Source organism: Erpetoichthys calabaricus, chromosome 4, assembly GCF_900747795.2.
Source record: "Erpetoichthys calabaricus chromosome 4, fErpCal1.3, whole genome shotgun sequence".
Lineage (NCBI taxonomy): Eukaryota > Metazoa > Chordata > Cladistia > Polypteriformes > Polypteridae > Erpetoichthys > Erpetoichthys calabaricus.
In genome coordinates, this window is record NC_041397.2 from 252889916 (window position 1) to 252909552 (window position 19637).

At 38.6% G+C, this 19637-nt stretch overlaps 1 protein-coding gene across 1 annotated transcript in view; it reads right to left on the reverse strand.

Moving 5' to 3' along the window:
• Window positions 1-2902: 2902 nt before the first annotated feature.
• The window catches only part of eif5b (eukaryotic translation initiation factor 5B), a 79386-nt gene continuing 62651 nt past the window's right edge, over window positions 2903-19637 (reverse strand). The window contains 8 exon segments of the mRNA XM_028800618.2: window positions 2903-3720; window positions 5458-5619; window positions 7897-8035; window positions 9394-9558; window positions 10405-10481; window positions 13792-13923; window positions 16307-16438; window positions 18863-19024. Of these exon segments, the coding sequence (XP_028656451.2) occupies window positions 3613-3720; window positions 5458-5619; window positions 7897-8035; window positions 9394-9558; window positions 10405-10481; window positions 13792-13923; window positions 16307-16438; window positions 18863-19024 (1077 nt within the window). The 3' untranslated portion in view covers window positions 2903-3612.

The following is a 19637-nucleotide window of genomic DNA, read 5'->3' on the forward strand; positions in this document are numbered from 1 at the left end:
ACAGCCTGAAGTCTTGAACTCATGGACATCACCAGATGATGGGTTTCCTCCTTTTTAATGCTCTGCAAGGCCTTTACTGCAGTGGCTTTCAGTTGCTGTTTGTTTGTGTGCCTTTCTGTCTGAAGTTTAGTCTTCAACAAGTGAAATGCATGCTCAGTTGGGTTAAGATCAGGTGACTGACTTGGCCATTCAAGAATTTTCCACTTCTTTGCTTTAATAAACTCCTGGGTTGCTTTGGCTGTATGTTTTGGGTCATTGTCCATCTGTATCATGGAACACCGCCCAATCAATTTGACTACATTTAGCTGGATTTGAGCAGACAGTATGTCTCTGAACACCTCAGAATTCATTCGGCTGCTTCTGTCCTGTGTCACATCATCAATAAACACTAGTGTCCCAGTGCCACTGGCAGCCATGCACTCCCAAGCCATCACACTGCCTCCACCGTGTTATACAGATGATGTGGTATGCTTTGGATAATGAGCTGTTCCACGCCTTCTCCATACTTTTTTCTTGCCATCATTCTGGTAGAGGTTGATCTTGGTTTCATTTGTCCAAAGAATGTTTTTCCAGAACTGTGCTGGCTTTTTTAGATGTTCTTTAGCAAAGTCCAATCTAGCCTTTCTATTCTTGAGGCTCATGAGTGGCTTGCACCTTGCAGTGCACCCTCTGTATTTACTTTCATGCAGTCTTCTCTTTATGGTAGACTTGGATATCGATACGCCTACCCCCTGGACAGTGTTGTTCACTTGGTTGGCTGTTGTGAAGGGGTTTCTCTTCACCATGGAAATGATTCTGCGATCATCCACCACTGTTGTCTTCCGTGGACGTCCAGGTCTTTTTGCGTTGCTGAGTTCACCAGTGCTTGCTTTCTTTCTCAGGATGTACCAAACTGTAGATTTTGCCACTCGTAATATTGTAGCAATTTCTCGGATGGGTTTTTTCTGTTTTCACAGCTTAAGGATGGCTTCTTTCACCTGCATGGAGGGCTCCTTTGACCGCATGTTGTCTGTTCACAGCAAAATCTTCCACATGCAAGCACCACACCTTAAATCAACTCCAGGCCTTTTATCTGCTTAATTGATAATGACATAACGACGGACTTGCCCACACCTGCCCATGAAATAGCCTTTGAGTCAATTGTCCAATTACTTTTGAGCCCCTGAAATGAAGGGATTGTGTTAAACAAATGCTTTAGTTGCCTCACATTTTTATGCAATCGTTTTGTTCACCCCACTGAATTAAAGCTGAAAGTCTGCACTTCAACTGCATCTGAGTTGTTTCATTTAAAATTCATTGTGGTAAAGTACAGAACCAAAATTAGAAAAAAGTTGTCTGTCCAAATATTTATGGACCCAACTGTATAGAAACATAAACCTTTTTGCAGAGTTTTACTACTAATGTGCAGTTAAAGCTCTTGAGCATAACTCTTTATGTAATGCAGCGATAAAGCCTTCAGACACAACAAACACACAAAGCAAAGCATCAGGCAGTTACTGGAGGGGCGTGAAATCTGCTTTCAAAAGAGGCCAACATGTTGATTTATCACAAAAGCAAAAAGGGGGAATCGGCGTGCAGCGATAACAGAAAAGAACACGTAGACAAGTACGACAATGATATGCAGATATCTGCCATATACACAAACACAAAGCGCCATACATTTGTAAATCAATAATCAGTACGTTATCCATCCGTCTGGGAGCAACTGAGTATCCTGGCAGCATAAAGCACAAGGGGGGAAAGAACCCTGAGAAGAGGGCCTCTCAAAAACATTTAATCCTTGGCAAGTTAATTCATGAAAGAAATGAAACCTTGTGTGTGTGTGTTATTAGGCCTCTAGTGCTACATCACTTACTGAGCAAAACTCTGAGGCTGTTCATTTTGAATCATCTTGCTAAGCTCTCAAAATTATTGCGTGGACTTTTTTTTTTCCTTTGCAAGTCACGTCTGTTAGCAGCTAACAGTAAGAATAACAAGCAGCACTGTGTCACTATAGGGAGGTTCCCCAGTACAGCAATTGGGATCAGACACACAGAGAACTTTGTCACAGGGGATATCAAGGTGTATTGTCGAAAATTCAATCTTAATCGTTGCTGCAGCTCTCACTTCTTGGGTTTGACAGCCTGAAACAAAAAAGCAAGATTATTTTATTCAGTTAACAGACATCTCCATATTGTAATGGACAACCTCCAAATGCATAGGAGTCCTAAAATACCAAAAAAAGCATTGTGCACACACACAAATCCATATTCTGAAACCTCTCCTCAAATATGTAATAACTGTTGTACTGTACATCATTTTTGGCATCAAGTGCTTTGCAGGACACACACAAGGCTTACTTATGGTAACTCAACTAAGGAGCAGATCTCAAAGATAACTCGGCAATAAGAAGAAACAAGGAGCTCACAGAACTTGAGGGTAGAGCTGTAAAAAGACAGATGAAGCGAGCATTTTAAAAATGTATACAGTATGACACACAGAACCCAAGAAATCATTTCTCAGGAAGGTTACCTGGGAGAGCATTTACTGGCTCATGAAAACACGAGGAGGCCGAGTATTATTTTTGTGAAAACTCTGAAGCAATGCACAGACTGCAGGGGGTGTCATGGAGGGGTGGTCTGGCCCTTCGCTTCACTTCTCTCTAGACTGAAATAAAAGGGTACATGAAATCAGAAAACTCCTTTCAATAACAGAAAAGAAAATGAAGGGTTTACGAGAGGACTAAGAGCCACTGGCCTCGCTGAGGTATTCCAGGGCCCAAATGATGGAATTCAGTTCCGCTCAATGTAAGCTGGAAATGAACAATGGCAGTTTGTGAAAGAAACATGTATGTGAAAAATGAAAATGACAGATACTATGCATCCTGATGCCCCTAAACACAGAAAAGGACACTGCAAAGATAAAGAAATCAATCTTTTTATTTAATCTGATTTAAAATAAACTTTACGACAAAGTAGTCTGATGTTTGAATGTTTCCAGTCATCTTTCCTATATATGCACATTAAGAATCACGATTTTCTTCTCTTTTTATTGACCATCATGAAGGTGTACAGGCTGGAGTGGTCCATCTTTTTAGTACTGTACAAAAGATAAAATGCTGCTGAAGTGAGGAGTTTGTTCCATTTATAAATAAACAGCTCTGGCTGTGCAATTCAAAACAGCCAAAATTTGGACAATCTGTTTTCTTGAAAGAAAAAATAATTCCCGGTGCTGGACAAAGTGGTTTTACAATTTTCCCTTAAGAGACCGCTAACTGAAGAGCAGTAACTGTGCATATTGGAAACTTAGCCATTCAAAAAACACTATGGTGTTTCAAACAATTAAAATCAGCACAGTTTTTAGATTTCTTAATCCACAATCCGAAGGATGGGTAGGGCACCTTAAAACAGCAGCCATTTTAGAAAAAGCAAGAGAGGGGCGAGAAAAAAAAAAAAAAAACAGGCACATTGGAATCGTATGTACTTGTAAAACAGATCACTGCCAAAACAGTGGAAATAATCTGGTTTCTCACAGAAAACATTTCCGTCGACTGTGCGCTCTGAGCTCCCACAGGATTCTGACATCAGCTTTCTGCTGGGATGACTGTAACACTCGGTCATTGACAAGTCCCATTTAAATAATTTCAAATGTCTTCTTCAGCTCCATTATAAGCTGCCAGTCAGATTTCTGCATCTCATCTCTAAACCAGTCCTTTAGGGCATCAATAGACTGTCGGCTGATCTGAAATGGAAAGATACCACAGATTACAAGCTGCTGGCCCAAACATCTCACAAGTTGAACCTCAGCCTTTAACTTTTTCTCCAGCACTAGGAAGGGTACGAGGCGTCATGCCATCACAGGTCTGCACAGAGGACCTAAACACTCCATGTGAGCACTCAAGTACCAGTTAAGACACAGAAGGTGGCCCTGCTCCATTCTTCTTAACTGGGGTAACCGAGGTAAGGCTGAAACATTAATAGCTGAGCCAAACAAAGGAGCTGCAGGTAAACTCCAAGCACACTGGTCCAAATGGCACCAATGGTGTGCTGGGTGAGGAATGGCGACTGTGTGAATGTGCTCTACATAAAAACAACAGAGTGGGTAACAACTGGGCCTTGCAGCAATAATGTTGGGTTGTGAATGGCTTATAATGTACGGGTTTTATTAATATTGCATTAAATACAAAAGCAATGACAAAACCAAAACAAATCCTGTGCAACAGTAAGGTGGAAACACGTACACTTACCAGGCACTTTATTAGGTGCACCTGTTCAACTGCTTGTTAGTGCAAATATCTAATCAGCCAGTCACATGGAAACAACTCAATGCATTTTGGCATGTAGACATGGTCAAGATGACCTGCTGAAGTTCTAACTGAGCATCAGATTTGGCAAGAAAACTGATGTAAGTGACTTTGAACATGGCATGGTTGTTGGTGCAGGACGGGCTGGTCTGCGTATTTCAGAACCTGCTGATCTACTGGGATTTTTATGGTCTGTAAAAGTAAAAATACACAGTAAGCAGCACTTCTCTGGGTGAAAATGCCTTGTTGATGCCAGGGGTCAAAGGAGAAAGGCCAGACTGCTTCGAGATGACAGAAAGGCAACAGTAACTCAAATAACCACTCGTTACAACCGAGGTGTGCAGAGGAGCATCTCTGAGTGCACAACATGTCAAACCTTAAAGCAGATGGGCTGCAGCAGCTGGAGACCACACCAGGTGCCACCTCTGTAGGCAAAGAACAGGCAATTGAGGCTACAACTCGCCCAAATTGGACAATAGGAGACTGGAAAAACATTGTCTGGTTTCAAGTCTCAATTTCTGCTATGGCATATCTGATGGTGGGCTCAGAATATGGCGTCAACAACAAGAAAGCATGGTGGGGGTTGTGTAATGGTGTGTGGGATGTTTTCTTGGCATACTTTGGGCCCCTTAGCACCAACTGGACATTGTTTGAAAGCCACAGCCTACCTAAATAGTGTTGCTAATCCCTTTATGACCGCAGTGTACCCATCTTCTGATGCCACCATCACGCCATGTCTCAAAGCTCAAATCACCTCCAACTGGTTCCTTGAACATGACAATGAGTTCATTGTACTGAAATGGCCTCCAGTTACCAGATCTCAATCCAATAGAGCACCTTCGGGATGTGGTGGAACAGGAGATTCACATTATGGATGTGCAGCCAACAAATCTGCAGCAACTGCGTGATGCTATCGTGTCAATACGGACCAAAATCCCTGAGGAATGTTTCAAGCACCTTGCTGAATATATGCCATGAAGAATTACGGGTCCAACATTGGTATAGCAAGATGTACCTAATGAAGAGGCTGAGGAGTTCATATATGATCATTTACCACCACAGTGTGCTTTTTTAATTCTCACTTCACATAAAACAAAGTGTACAGCAGTACCTGAATAAAGATGGAATCATTTTATACAATAAAAGAAGGCAGAATTTGGTTTAAACGCTTTTACCTTACTAACTAGGAGGTCTGTCGCTTCAAAGTGCCGACCATACATTTTTGGAGATTCACCAGGAATGGGTTCAATTTTAACACAGATCTCCATGCCCTTCTTTGCAACATCTATAGCCTTGTGGTTATTTTCAATACCCGTAACAATTCCAATGTCAACAAACTGTAAAGGGAAGAAAAAGATGGTCAGGGGAACCAGAGACCAGTTCTTTCATATATTTGAATGGTAAATTCTTTCAAAAAAGCAAAATCAGGTACAAGAATACAAAAAGGGTTGCCACAAGGACAGCTCATCTGGCCTCTTCACGTTCAGCATTGTCTTTTTTTTTTTGTTATACTGTTCCTGTTCACTTCACACACACCACATCTGCCCTCAGCATTGACTCCGAGTCACTAACTTGGTAAGTTGCTCCATGTCCCTGTAATTCAATGTCATATTTCCTAGCATTTGTACAAAAGGTTTGTTTAACCTAATTTGCAAGGGACCATGGAAAACAATTTAGTAGATTCTAAGGTGCCAGTTAATCTACACAGTCTAAGGTCATCTGCAAACTTTAAATCAACTTAAAATCAAAAGAGAAACTAAAAAAAGCTGATGCTTATGGGACACCATGTTTAACATCACGGGACTCTGATAAAGTTGTTCCATTTGCTGTCTCTTTGCGCACTTAAGGATTGTGTGCATCAGCGGGTAGAGTTGGCTTATCTTTTGTAAGGTGATGACTAGTTTCTTACTTTTTGAAAATTAAGGTTAACATCATCATATGCTCCACCATAAACACATGCTGCTTTGGTGCTTCATCCAGCTTCAGCGTAAAAGTGCATTACAATCCCTCTGAACAAAACACCAACCTACGGCACTCACACATTTTTTTGATATGTTAATTTTTTTTAATAACTGCCTTTTTTCATTTCTTATACTGGCCAGGGTCACTTCACTCACACGTTTTACACTGAACAGGACATCACAAGCTAGCAAGTGTTGAGAAATTTCTCCAATATGCACAGCAGTAATGCAGTCAACGGGACTAAACTGTGGAGAGTTTGGATGTTTCTTTTTTATCTCAGACTTGTGTTTAATACGGCAGACACTTTAAATTGGTTTTACATGAGCAAGTGTGGATATGTGCGTGAATGACAAGTGCTGATGCGGTTGGGGTGGGCTCGAGCCCCCGCAGCACAGTCATGGATTGGTGGGTTTGTAGATTTAATCGCTAGCTCCTTTTATGTCCTTGTGGGCAAACACCGAGGGCAGTGATTTCGTTTTTTTTTTTTTTAGATAACTATGAATGTCTGTGGCCTCCTGTCTAACTTTTTTCTTTGCTGCCATGAACAAACATTTGACATTGAAACAAAAAAATGAATATAAGAACTCAGATGTAGAAATTATTGAAAATGCTTAATATAAAACTATATTTCTCTTTCAAAAAAGGAAAGTAATTCATTAGATTTGGCTTATCCCAATCAAAATGAATCTTTTAAGTTGACGTGTTTCTGCCTACAACAACGTAGGAAAGTGCATTTAGCAAACACAGGCAAAATCGCAGAGCAGCAGGTCCACAATTTGACGGCTCTGCAACCTGCACTCCTGCTGCAATGATCCTTTACTCATTTATCTCGATGCTTGATCGATAATCCAAGTAAGGAAATTCTAGAAAGTTAATTCAGTTCATCTGGACATAGTTTTTTTTTTCCAGGGAGATACGTTACATCACTCATCCAAGTGACTTCCTCAGTCTCAGTCTGAGCTGCTAACAGAGCCTTGTGCGTTCTCACTGTGCAGACGATGGCTCAAATCTGTTCTGTGCAAATCACATATTGGAAAAGGCCACATCAGAATGTTTAATTTCAAGTGAGCAGGAACTCACCATCACATACACTGCACTGTCAGCTGGATGGAAACATTCGCATGGCTTCAAGTGGTGAACATTACTAAATGGCCACATGACTTGAGCTCGCTGCTGCTGGGTGCACATATCACAGGAGTGCGCTTTTAATAGTATCTAGAATGTCCAAAACACAGTGACTTTACATTGTATTTGAGCCCGAGTCTGAGAGGGCTGACCTACAGTGTCAATTTTGAAAGCAGCCAAATATTTAGCCCCATAAATTTGCATATATTTTTTAACTTTGTTAAAAGTTCATCAGGAAAGAGAAAAACTAATTAGCCTTTTGCCCTCTCCTGTGGCATACTCTACGCTAAATGTATCGCAAGAGTTTCTAAACTAAACTCTTAAAACGATAATGTGAAATTCCAATTGGAAAAAAAATATTAAACATATCCACTGTGATCTGCTATTTGAGCTAATAATATGTAAACATAATAAAAAGTTCAATTTTAATAATTACTTCAAACACATTGTGCTGATATACATACATAACATGTGCTCGAACAGCAAGTGTCTTTAAATATTCTTAAATTATTTTAGCAGTAGCTTACCCCTTTACTTGGCACACATAACGGGGTGCCAAATCGAAGGACTCCACCCTCAACATGCACTCCCATGACAATTGGGTCTCTGGAGTTAAAAATACACTGTGGAATAATCCGAAGCTTGCATGGAAATACTGCAATGTTCCTGAAATGAAAAAAAGAATTTTCAACTTTTGGGATTTTTGAGCCTTAATGGAGCAAACCTGTCCAGAGTGTAAACAGTTTTGTAGGCTTTGTAACCGTAACGTCAGGCAACGTCATCTTTACTCACATGCTGTTTACACTGAAGGTTGAAAGCCAAACCTGTGAATTTCCAAAGGTTTCTACAAGATGGATAATAGAACTGAACTTCAAATTAACGTGTACAAATTGCTTACCTAGGATTTACCAAGACCCCTTTAGCTTGGAGACCCTGAAAGTGAATTCACTTGAGGCATTCAGAATATAAAAGTACTTGGAGGAGAAAGGAAGGATGAAAAAACAAAATGGTTCTGTGGTAAGGTGGACCATGGGACCAGAATGATGACCATTACGAGGGAACAGAGGAGCAGAGATGAGTGAGCCCCTAGTTTCAGTTCTAAAGTTCAGCCTCAGAATCAGCTCTCTCCAGCAGTACTTCACGTACAGGGATTTAATTTGATAGTTATAACACAACGTCATATACAAATAATAAATAACATACAGATGCTAAACAACATACATTATAAACAGCTGCAGAATAGTGCATTTATAAAGGAGATATGCAAATGAATGTGTGTGTGTGTGTGTATACTGCGTACGCACAAACATAAACGTGCAAAACAACACACAAATAAGTGTTGAATCAGGCTAAATTACTGGTTTGTGAGGGCTTTGGCCCAAAGAAAGAAACTGTTTAGCTGTCTATTAGTTTTAGTTTTCAGTTTAATTGGCTTAAAGTGTTTACCAAAGAGGACTTTTTGGAACACATACAGTAATGACCTGGATGACGTGAGTCAGTGGCTCTCTTTTTGACATGCTAAGTGACATTAGATGCATACCGGTCAACAACCAATGGAAGGACACAGCCATTTATTTTATTTTCTCAGCAGACCTCACAACACAACATAATTTCTTTTTTGACTGGAACGCCGACAACAATGGAATATGTGATATCACTTTCACTTATGGCTTTGTAGAGTTGTACTAGCATGGGCTGGGAAATATTTCATTTCTTTCAAGCAGGGAAAGTGTTTTCCATCTGTGTACTTTTGCATTTTTATAAAAATGTCCTACGTTTCTAAATGTTCTTATATCTGTAATGGTCTCTGAGGGAACCAGAAGTCTTGCACAACCTTTACATAAAGTAGTAACAAGGAACAGCAGCACCTAAACTGTGGGATGTCAGAACAACACAGAATTAACTGATGAACACGGACGTGAATTTAAACGACATGCGTAATCTCAGTCAAACAGGAACACCTCTACACATTTGTTTCATGCTTTAAATCTTAAAACACTTTGTTTCAGGTTGATATTACTTACTTAAATTCTTCCTGTTTCTGCTTCTTGTAGTCTTCTCTGTATTTTGTGAAGGCATCAAACAAGTGGTAGATGATTTCTGCACTGAAGATTCGAACACCTAAGCTGTCAGCGAGCTCTTGTGAGTCTCGTTCAATCTTCACATCAAAAGCGAGAATAACTGCATACCTGAAATATTCAATAATACATTCAATAAAGGGCATCGAGAAACCTCTCAACTTACCATTAACAAGTGACTGTTTAAATATGGAAATAAAAACGGAGACAACTCTGTGAATAAGAAAACAGCCAAGTGTTGGAATGGACACTAAGGAACAGTCACAGTCTGCACCATACAAACAATGTTGGCAGTTAATATCATTTTTCTTTGCTTTCATTCAATAAATATTATCATTTTAAAGGATACAATACTCTTCTTTGATCACTGCTTCCTCTCCCAAAGTGACTTACGTATTTAAGAACTACCTGAAGGTTAACTTAAATATGGGACCACTAAGTGGTCCAAGTATTATTCACAGGCTGAAAACTAAAATGTCTAAAGGAGCAGTGGTTGTTAATGTCTAAATTGCATTAGATGTGTTTAGGAAAATGTGTCATCTTCACTGTCCATAGGAGCGAATGTGGAAGACTACAGAAAATAAACGTCTGGGTACAGCCACTCTCTTTATCAACAAACTGGAATTCCCCACAGTTCTCCTTTTAAGGGGTAGTTTACATTATTATATTGTTAAACACAACCACCGTGTTAATCATTCTACTTAAAATAAAAAAAAAAAGGAAAAAACTATGAAGAAAACTAAATGAACCGTCATAAAAAAAAAAAAAAAAAAAAAACAAGAAACAAAAATGACCACTCGTATGTAAAAATACGGCATTGAAAAAAATTAAAATTTCAGCCTGACCTGATGGTAAAGCAGAAAGTAGCAAGTTTCAACTCAGTTAAATGTAATTCAGAAACCTATTTATATAAGCATCAAATAAAGAAAATTAAAAGAGAAAAATAAAGAAACCTACTGGGGATCATGCTCCAACATTGTTGAAGCCTTCATGACATCCTTCTTGTGAACGGGTCCAATGTTGATCCCAGCATACTGTAAAAATTAAGTAATTGACTCAGAAAATGTCCATTAAACTGGCAGAGAGAGAGAAATACTTTATTATGGTAACTAAACGATGTCATCACCACTACAAAACTGACCATTTCTAGTTTCTACTGGGGGTACCAATAAGTGACTGATTATTGTGGGTTTCCCTTTAAATGTGCCAGATGTACTGTACCTCAAATATTTACCGTCTCTTCTGAATTCTTATCTGTGTCATTTTTATTTCCTCGTCTGTTACTTTCTATTAATTCATTGCTCAACCACCAAATGCTCTTGCAGATTTGAAAAAGTACACTTTCTCTTAACCGTGTGATTTGTTCTTGGCTTACCCAGAGAGCCGTCTCTTCTAAAAAGTATTCCCACTCGCCACTTTGCTTGATAACCTTCCACTTTCAGTCTCCCAGTCCCAACACTGGTGTTTCTTAGTATCAAGGCTCCAATGATACTGCAGCTCTAATTAAACAAATGGCTTTCACCAGCTCTAGTCTCCAGTTCTCTCAGAAACTCGCTTTGTTATACGAGTGACCATGTAGTGGAAAAAGCACCTTTGAAAAAGTTTTCTTCACAACCATTCCTTGAGGCTAAGGAGAAAACTCACCTTGGTAATTGGTTCAAAAAGTTCTTCTCTAAATAGTTGAAATCTAGATCCCTTGATTTTGAAGGACTCTCTCACATTGAGAGAAGTCAAAATTGTAAATCAGTGGTCAGCAGAGCTTTCAAACACCCACTCTGACATGAAATGACTAATGTACGTGTCGTATCACCCATGCATTTCAACATTTCAGATCTACCCCATGACAAAACGGACTACTGCCTGTTGAGTCTTGGTCCTTCAATGCTGGCCGCATCTTTACCAGATAATTCAAGGAAATGCCCGCAAACAGGAGCTATACTTTTACATACATTTAATAAAAATATAACAACAAATGCATAGTGCCAAAAATGGAAATTTCATTATAATGAAGGTGTTGCCAATTTTTTACCAAGTTTGGCAGGAATAATGTTTATTAGTAACTTTGTAAAAGACTAAATATTCAGCACAATATCGCCATAGATTATCAAACCACTGAAGATCTCTCTGCCCTACTTTATATGAGACGAGAAATCACTGCAGGAACAAAGCGTCATTCCAGCTTTTGAGAGACAACAAGATCCAAGTAAAAATGTTGTGTTTATACTTTTGACTTCAATATTATGAAACATTTTTTGAGATTGAAAAACAAACTACAGAAGGTTTTATCCATCCAAAAAGCTAAAAGAACAGAAATCTGACAAGTGCATTTAAAAGCCAGTTCCAAATTGTACTGATATGGAAAAATCTTCCATTTTTGAACTGCAAACTCTTTATATAAATTTTAATTATTTTGCTCAAACGAACCAGGATGAACTGAATTTACAGGTCTTTAATAACAGGCATTGCAAACTTCTTTTTTACTGTACTATTTATGTATTTACTCCAGTCAGTTTCTTTTCCAATTAGTTTATAACCTGGCATTGGGAAAGAAGTACAGATGCCACAGAACCGGTTTTAATTCATTTATGTCCTGCAACAGATGGACACAGTAGGGCTACAAATTAGTTTACAGCTTGAGAAAGGAAGGAGTACAGAGGTACTTACAAGATCAAACACTTTAATTAGAGTTGTTCATCAAGAGGACAAGATAGCCAATCAAATGTATGCAATGTCACATGTCCCAAAACCCCATGTGTGCATTTTAACATCAATACGGACCAAAAACAGGAAGAGAAGCCAATGATAAGTACGACACAGGGAGCGACATCAAGAGATATGAGACCATCTGATCTGGACATCAGACAATGTCACCGATGAATAACACCAAATCGCTAAGCCAAAATCCGCCCAGCGCAACATTAACCCCTTGACATTTATGATTTTCATTAAAATTATTCTAAGACTGTTTATATCCAGACTTTGCTGTTTCATTTTTATTATATTTTCATCTATTTGGTATTGTTATACATTAATAAATACTAGATTGCTTTTATATTTTCTATATTATGCCTTTAGTAATTGAAATAATAAAAGGGTACCAAGTGTGAGTTAGGCAAGTACTTTCTTATTCACAGGGTTTATCAAGGCTATTGTGGTCCCCCCTCAATAATTAGAACAACGGCAGTAAAAGCGAGACATAGTTTGGTTAGTAAGTGGCATATAACTAAAACAGTTGCACGTTTATATTTGTTGCGATGACATCTACATGTTTGTTAGAGCTGGTGATACTGAATCCTATATGAAGAATCTTATGCAAAATACTGTGGAGTGACTGGCAACAGGTATCACTCAAGACTTTGCTAGGATTATATGTATGTGTGTGTGTGTTAATCTTCCAGGGCAAGAGCAGATGAACCCAATAAAAGTTACTGATAAGTTTCAAACTTCACAATAATAAACAAATTAAAAATATTTCCTTGGGCAGAGAGAGGTTAGGGGCACGCGCTGATACAGTACATTGCTGCACCCACCACATGACAAACCAACTCAGCACCACACTAGTTCAAATGGAATGGGACCAGAGGGAGGTTTTTTATGGTGGCTGGAGTGCCAATTCTGCCACCAACCCCCAGGTTTTTCCCTGCAGGTTGGAGGGCCTACCTACAGGGCTGGATGCAGATTAACGTCATATCCAGGATGGAGCAATTGCAGGTTAAGGGCCTTGCTCAAGGGCCCAACGAAGTAGAATCACTTTTGGCATGTTCTTTAAGAATTACAGGGTTTATTGTTTTTCAGGACTGAGTACAGTGTGAAACAGTTACTTGTATGAAAAATTTAGGAAGAAACATATCATTCATAAGTCTGTGTCCCTTTATGGGAGAAAGAGAGAGGAAAAAGTTAACTTACATTTATGTTTAGTTATTCCTTTGTCTTGAATCCATATGTAACTTAACACATCTGTCTTCACTTATTCTTATGTTATGAGTAAACTTTTTTTTTTTTTAATTTATTACAAAAGGGGTTTTCAGTTATTGGTTGAAAAATATTTTATAGGCACAGAAGAGGATGGTACAAAAGAATGGATGAAGGGACACCAAGTCACAGACAGAGCGCAGGATCACTCACAAACATGGCTGAAACAAAAGCTCAACACAAGAGGAGAGAACCAACTACAATACAAGTGCCTCCTGGGTAATGATGGACATGCTACATATAAGAATAAAAATCCTACTATTCAGCCCAGGTCATAGAAAACCTTGTGGAAAATAAAATCTACGATATGTTCACATTTATGTGATGAAATGCATAGTACCTTTTTTTAATTTTAAAGACAGGAAAACTTACGGGCACTTTTGAAGTCCGCAGAAATTCAAGTAGAGCTTCTAAGGAACCAAGAGTAGATGCCTGGACATACACTCCTTTTTCTTCAAGCTTAATGGAACTGAGAGTTTGTTTCAGCTCTCTAATCAGTTCATCCTAAAGCAAAAACAGAAAAAATAAACGTCATTTCACTGGCAAATTATTTATCAATGATATGGGAACTCCTCCATCAACATGTGCTGTCAACCTTCTTAATGCAAATGAACTAGCGACTTCAAGCCTGGTGCCTATACAGTCTGCTAATTTTACCTTACAAGAAGGTCTGAATCAAAGGTTAGTTCATGCCCTTCATGACATTTGTAAATAGAATTGACTTCCTTCTACGCAAAAATATTGTTGAATTAGAAAGTGTACTACATGATGCATTTTGTCTAAAGTAATTCCCTTGGAACTTTTATTAAGAAAAAAAACTTAATTTTCCCAGTTACACATTTAAACATCAATTATAAAGTCAAAACTTTTTTCACAGTATTATCTTGGGACCGTTTTAATTTTGTAAATGTAGCACAAAAGATTTATTTTAGATCTCTTGAATGTTCATTAATATAGAACTGACTACAAGCACATGTTGCTTTTTCTGTTTTGTAATATTCTTGATCAGTAGGCAATACTGTAAGTTTACAGTAAATTTTAGTTCATATCCCTGATGTTCTGAAGTATGTCTTTTCTTCTGACTTGTGTCACAAGTAGTGGGTGATCCATAAAACAGACAAGTCCAAATGATAGAAAGGCCGTTGGAAGGGCACTAGAAGCTAACATATGGGGAGTTCAGGATTATAAAGTAGATGACAAAAGACAGACAGGATGAGGGAGGTGTAAACTGCTTGAAAAATGCTGAAGGGAACATTGTGATCGATAGTAATGGGATTAAGGGAACCTGTAAGTAGCATATGAAGAAACTGTACAATCAGGAGGAAAAATGGCCGAGAAAACAGACCAAGCTGAACATTTTTTTTAAGAGAAGGTCACCAAAGCACTGAAGAAGATGAACACAGGTAACGCAGTGGGGCCAAGTGAAGTGGTGCTGGAAATGCTGAAGGCAACAGAAAGTTCTGCAGATGAATGGTTGACAGATCTGTGGAAAATGACTGCCTGTGAAGGGAAAATACTTGAGGACTGGAAAATGTGTCTACTTTTAAACTACATTGAGTGTCAATCAAGCATGTGGAGCAGGTAATGGTGTGGTTGAGGGCCTTCTATAGAAACTTAGCAGGGATAAGGTGAAAGTAATAGCAATGCAGATTGGTTTCGTGCCTAGGCAGTGAAAACCAGATGTGAATGAAAGTTAGGTGTGGACAAACAGCTAAAGCCCTTGGTGATGTCAATGGATGAAGAATCACTAACAATTGATGGGGGCAATGAGAGTTTTGAGGGATCTGTTCCATGTACATTACTTTTTGTGCTTTTTTAGTTTGGACCACAAAAAAAAGAAAAGAAATACTGCTTAGCATGTTCCATTTCGGTATGTGGGTATAGGTTTTTGAAAAGTAGATGTTGTGGCGGACGCCTCTTCTGCATATGGTCTGGGGGAACAGGCATGGGCTGCACAATACCTCCCCTGGAATGCTAGATTGCAACCCCCCTGGATGGCAGTGGTGCCTCAGATACCCCATTGGGGTCCATGGGTGCAGTGGCTCCTGAGCCTGTGTGGGTGGTTCTTCCACCACACCTGGAAGTGCAGCCGGAAACAAGCAATGAAGCACCTGCAGCACTTCTGGGTGCCTTACAAAAGGAGCCAGCAGCCACTACCCCAAGAGCCAGATGTGGGAGGAGAGAGACGAAGGAAGGAAGAAAGAAAGAAAGAAAGAAAGAAAGAAAGAAAGAAAGAAAGAAAGAAAGAAAGAAAGAAAGAAAGAAAGAAAGAAAGAAAGAAAGAAAGAAAGAAAGAAAGAAAGAAAGAAAGAAAGAAAGAAAGAAAGAAAGAAAGAAAGAAAGAAAAAGAAAGAAAGAAGTTTTGGTGTTTGGGCCTATGTTGTTGTGCTTGTGGGAACGGGGAAGACGTTTCCACAAGGGGGAAAAAGAAAATAAAAGACCTGTGTGCTTTGAACCTGTGTCCGGGCTGGCCTTTACAATGTAGATACAGTTTTTAGACAGCTGTGGGTTAAACTATTTTCCTTTAACACAGAAATATTTTTGAGAACTAAATATGTAATAGAATTTGCAACTTTGTACACTGAATATTGGGAAAACTGAGTAACATAAAAACCTACTGACTCAATTTCCATTTTTTTTAATTACAGGTACATCATTGTTATCAGTGTAGGCATAGAAGACTTTGTACATGATACACTGCATAAATTTTGACTTGGAGGTTTGATAACCCAGACTCATGACAGCTGTCTGCATGTTCTGCTTATGAAGGCACGAGACATCTGCTCACACATAAAGGAAATTTTTATTTTATACAGAAATACTGAAATGGATATGAAGTGTGACATTTAATTCAGGCTTCACAGAGAATTTCAGAAAAATAGCCTACCTTTAATACAGGAATTTCATCCTCTTTATAAGCTACCAGCAGGGGAAGGCCTGCTAGAGTCTTCTCCAGGTCCTTTCCAAGAATCTTAACTCCTTGAGCCGTGGATACTTCTTTGTGCTTCTCATACTGATTCTGCAATAGAACACTGCCATGAATGACTCAACAATTACTATAATTTGGATATTTGAAAACTTTTAAGATTTGGTGATATTCTTTTATCACTGGCTGCTTTACGAAGGATACCAGAAACTCAGTGTCCATTGAGGTCATTTGTTTAATTTAAAAAGTGTATTCACAAAATGAGACACAGCTTAAACCGTCTACTTCTCCACAAGAACACACACGAGCAACACAACAGGAAAATGTCTCTCTGGTGCGACACCAACTGAAAGATGAACATCGCAACATTCTTTGCTTTGAAGTTTATACTTCCTGGTGCTCACAACTTGCTGCAATACAAACCAAAGCAAAGGGCTATGTGAAACCAGCTCTAACCAGAGTTAATAAACATTTACAACTATTGGTTTAAAACAGGTTTTAAAAGTCAAAATTTGAATTTCAGAGCAGGACTTTTCACTATTTCTGCACATTCAATTTTAGTAACATGAGAATTTTCCATACATATTTACTGACAATCTCTCACCCATTTCTAAACATGTTTAACATCTTTGTTGTGCTACAATTTTTATATCTTTTAAATCTAGCTGTTATTAAGCTTTAAGGATAATACTAAAATTTTATTCTTTGTCACATCTGAGAAGCAGAACAATGGCAGCACATCTGTGCTATGTCAATTATGGCAGCAAGCTCAAGCTCTGTGTTGGAAATGCATCAAAAAGTAATCAAAAAGTAAGTACACATACACTTAGAACCTATCATTTTGAAACAAAAAATCATTCAAATACTTCAGGAAATCTGAAGTGTTAGGACTATTTAGTGAATTTGCTTTTAGTTTTTTGGTCAGCAGCCATACCACATGCACTTCAGAACAGGAAATCCACCTGAAGCTAGTTATGTTTAGGCCTGACCAATACTTCAGTGGGAGACCATCCAGAAAAAAACTTGAATTTCTGCTGGAAGAGGTGTGATGAGGCCACCAGGGGGCACTTATCCTGTGGTCTGTGTGTGGATCATAGTGCTCCAATGCAGTGACGGGGACACTGAGCTGTAGAATTGGCGTCATTCTTTGGATGACATTTAAACCGAGTTCCTGACTCCCTGTGATCATAAAAGATCCCTGGGCATCTTTCAAAACAAGTAGGGTGTCTCCTGACGTCCTAGCTAATTGCCCATCACAGTCATACCCCATTTTAGTTGTAAATCATCCCAGGTCTCTAATGCGCTACCTATGAGTAGTGAGAAAAAGCACTATATAAGTGTAATTACGTTTCATCTTTTTTTTAATTTTTTCCCCATTTGACTTGGCCAACGATAATCATTAATTAATGTCTTTGTTCAACTCCATAATTCACAGACTGAATAAACATGCTAAATCTTTTCCTTACGTTAATCTGTACTATCATGATACTCACAGATAGCTGCTACTCAGTATCACTCATCATTTACCCACAATTTGACTACATTTTCCCAGTACCTACACTATGCATATGCACTAATTTGTAATTGCGTTGTGATAATAAAAGATACTCATTGGCAGTTTCATTATGAAAAGTAAAGAATTCATTATATTCAATTCAGCCAAAATGGACTGATATTTGAAGAAGAAAAACAAAATCTAATCAAAAAAGCATGTGAACCTTGACAATGAAAATACCTGAAAAAAAAAAAACTTTAATGATGCGCATACAAAATTAAAAATGCAGAGAAAGGAGTTGTTCAGTTTGATGTTTGTTCAGTTGGTGTTTATAGTATCCACATGAATTAGGCACTCAAATACTAGCACACATAATGCAGCACATAAAAGCAAGGAAGAAGCAGAAAATACTGTATGTGCCATTGAAGCCGCTCACAAGCAAGGTAATGAAGAGGTTAAAAAGCCACCATACTTAAAAACTACATCTTCTGTTGCACAGAATGAAATGACTAATTCAAATTTGCTGAACTTCTGAGGTTTCTGAAGGAAATTCGTAGATGGAAAGGCAGAAATTATTTCAAGCTATGCAAAGCACAATGAGCAAACTACAACCAGTTTGTGCAGTTAGTGCTGCTGGTATAAACAGGTTACCACAAAGGAGCCACTGAAGAATTAAATCCAAAATTAAAAGCAATGCACTGCACAGTTCAACAACTCGCACTCTGTGCCAGTGATACAGCTAGATATGTACAGTACAAGGGGTGAATGAATTCCAACAAGAGTTCAGAGTTAATTTTTGTGTTTTTTCAGCAACTCCTCTGTCAGAAGCAAAGAGCTTCACGAAACTGTTGGAAAAAACAGCACTGATATTTACTCAGTTCAAAATGCTAAAGCATATGGCTACCACCAACACTCAGAACTCTGAAAATTAAAGCTCTTCTTATTGTCAAACAGCTCATACTGACTGAGGTATACAAATGCAAATGGTACATTTCTTTGCAATGGGAAGTTTATAAGCTTACTTTAACACGTAGCTCCTTCAGTGGTGGAGGCAGTAGTAGACCCCTAATCTGAGTGACAATAGGCCCTTCCACTCCAGGAACAATGATGGTTTCTCCTTCTTTCAAGCAACCATTAATAAGGATGACATCAATAGTTGTCCCCATACCTGGTAGGGCTTTCACCTGGAAGCAAACAATTCTGTTACTTCACAAAAATAAACATAAACAGCACACGGTGTAATCTTATGTTTCAAAGATACAAAAGCTGACAAAATATAAAAGACTACAAGTACGGCAAAGACAGTCAGCCAAACCGCTGATAACACAATTTTAAAATGTCCTAGTCTTTATAGGGCCTGTTATTGCATTGTATTCATTACAGCCTGCAGGAAAAGACAACATCATTAAGTGATATTGTTCTGGAAGAAGCAGCACATAAAGATATGCTGGAGCTACTAAAAATAACATCTTATAAAAATGTGAAAAAAATGTCTAGATGCCCCTAAACATGCAGATACAAAACAGAGTCTTGAAACCCACATATGCTGCATGGCTCATGGAAGTGGAGGGGAGAAAAAGTTTAAAAGTGTTGGTCTTCCTCATATTGGGGCGGCAAACCTCTGTGGTAATTTCCATTGCCTTTTTGGACCACTGAACAATGCACTGGCTGGTTTAATTTGGGCAAACAAACAACATTTCAACTACAAAATACACCCGAAAATTACTCTGTTGTGAGCATGTTTATCCCATGAATCTAAGCCCACCATTACAAGCCCTAGCACATAGAAATGTCAGC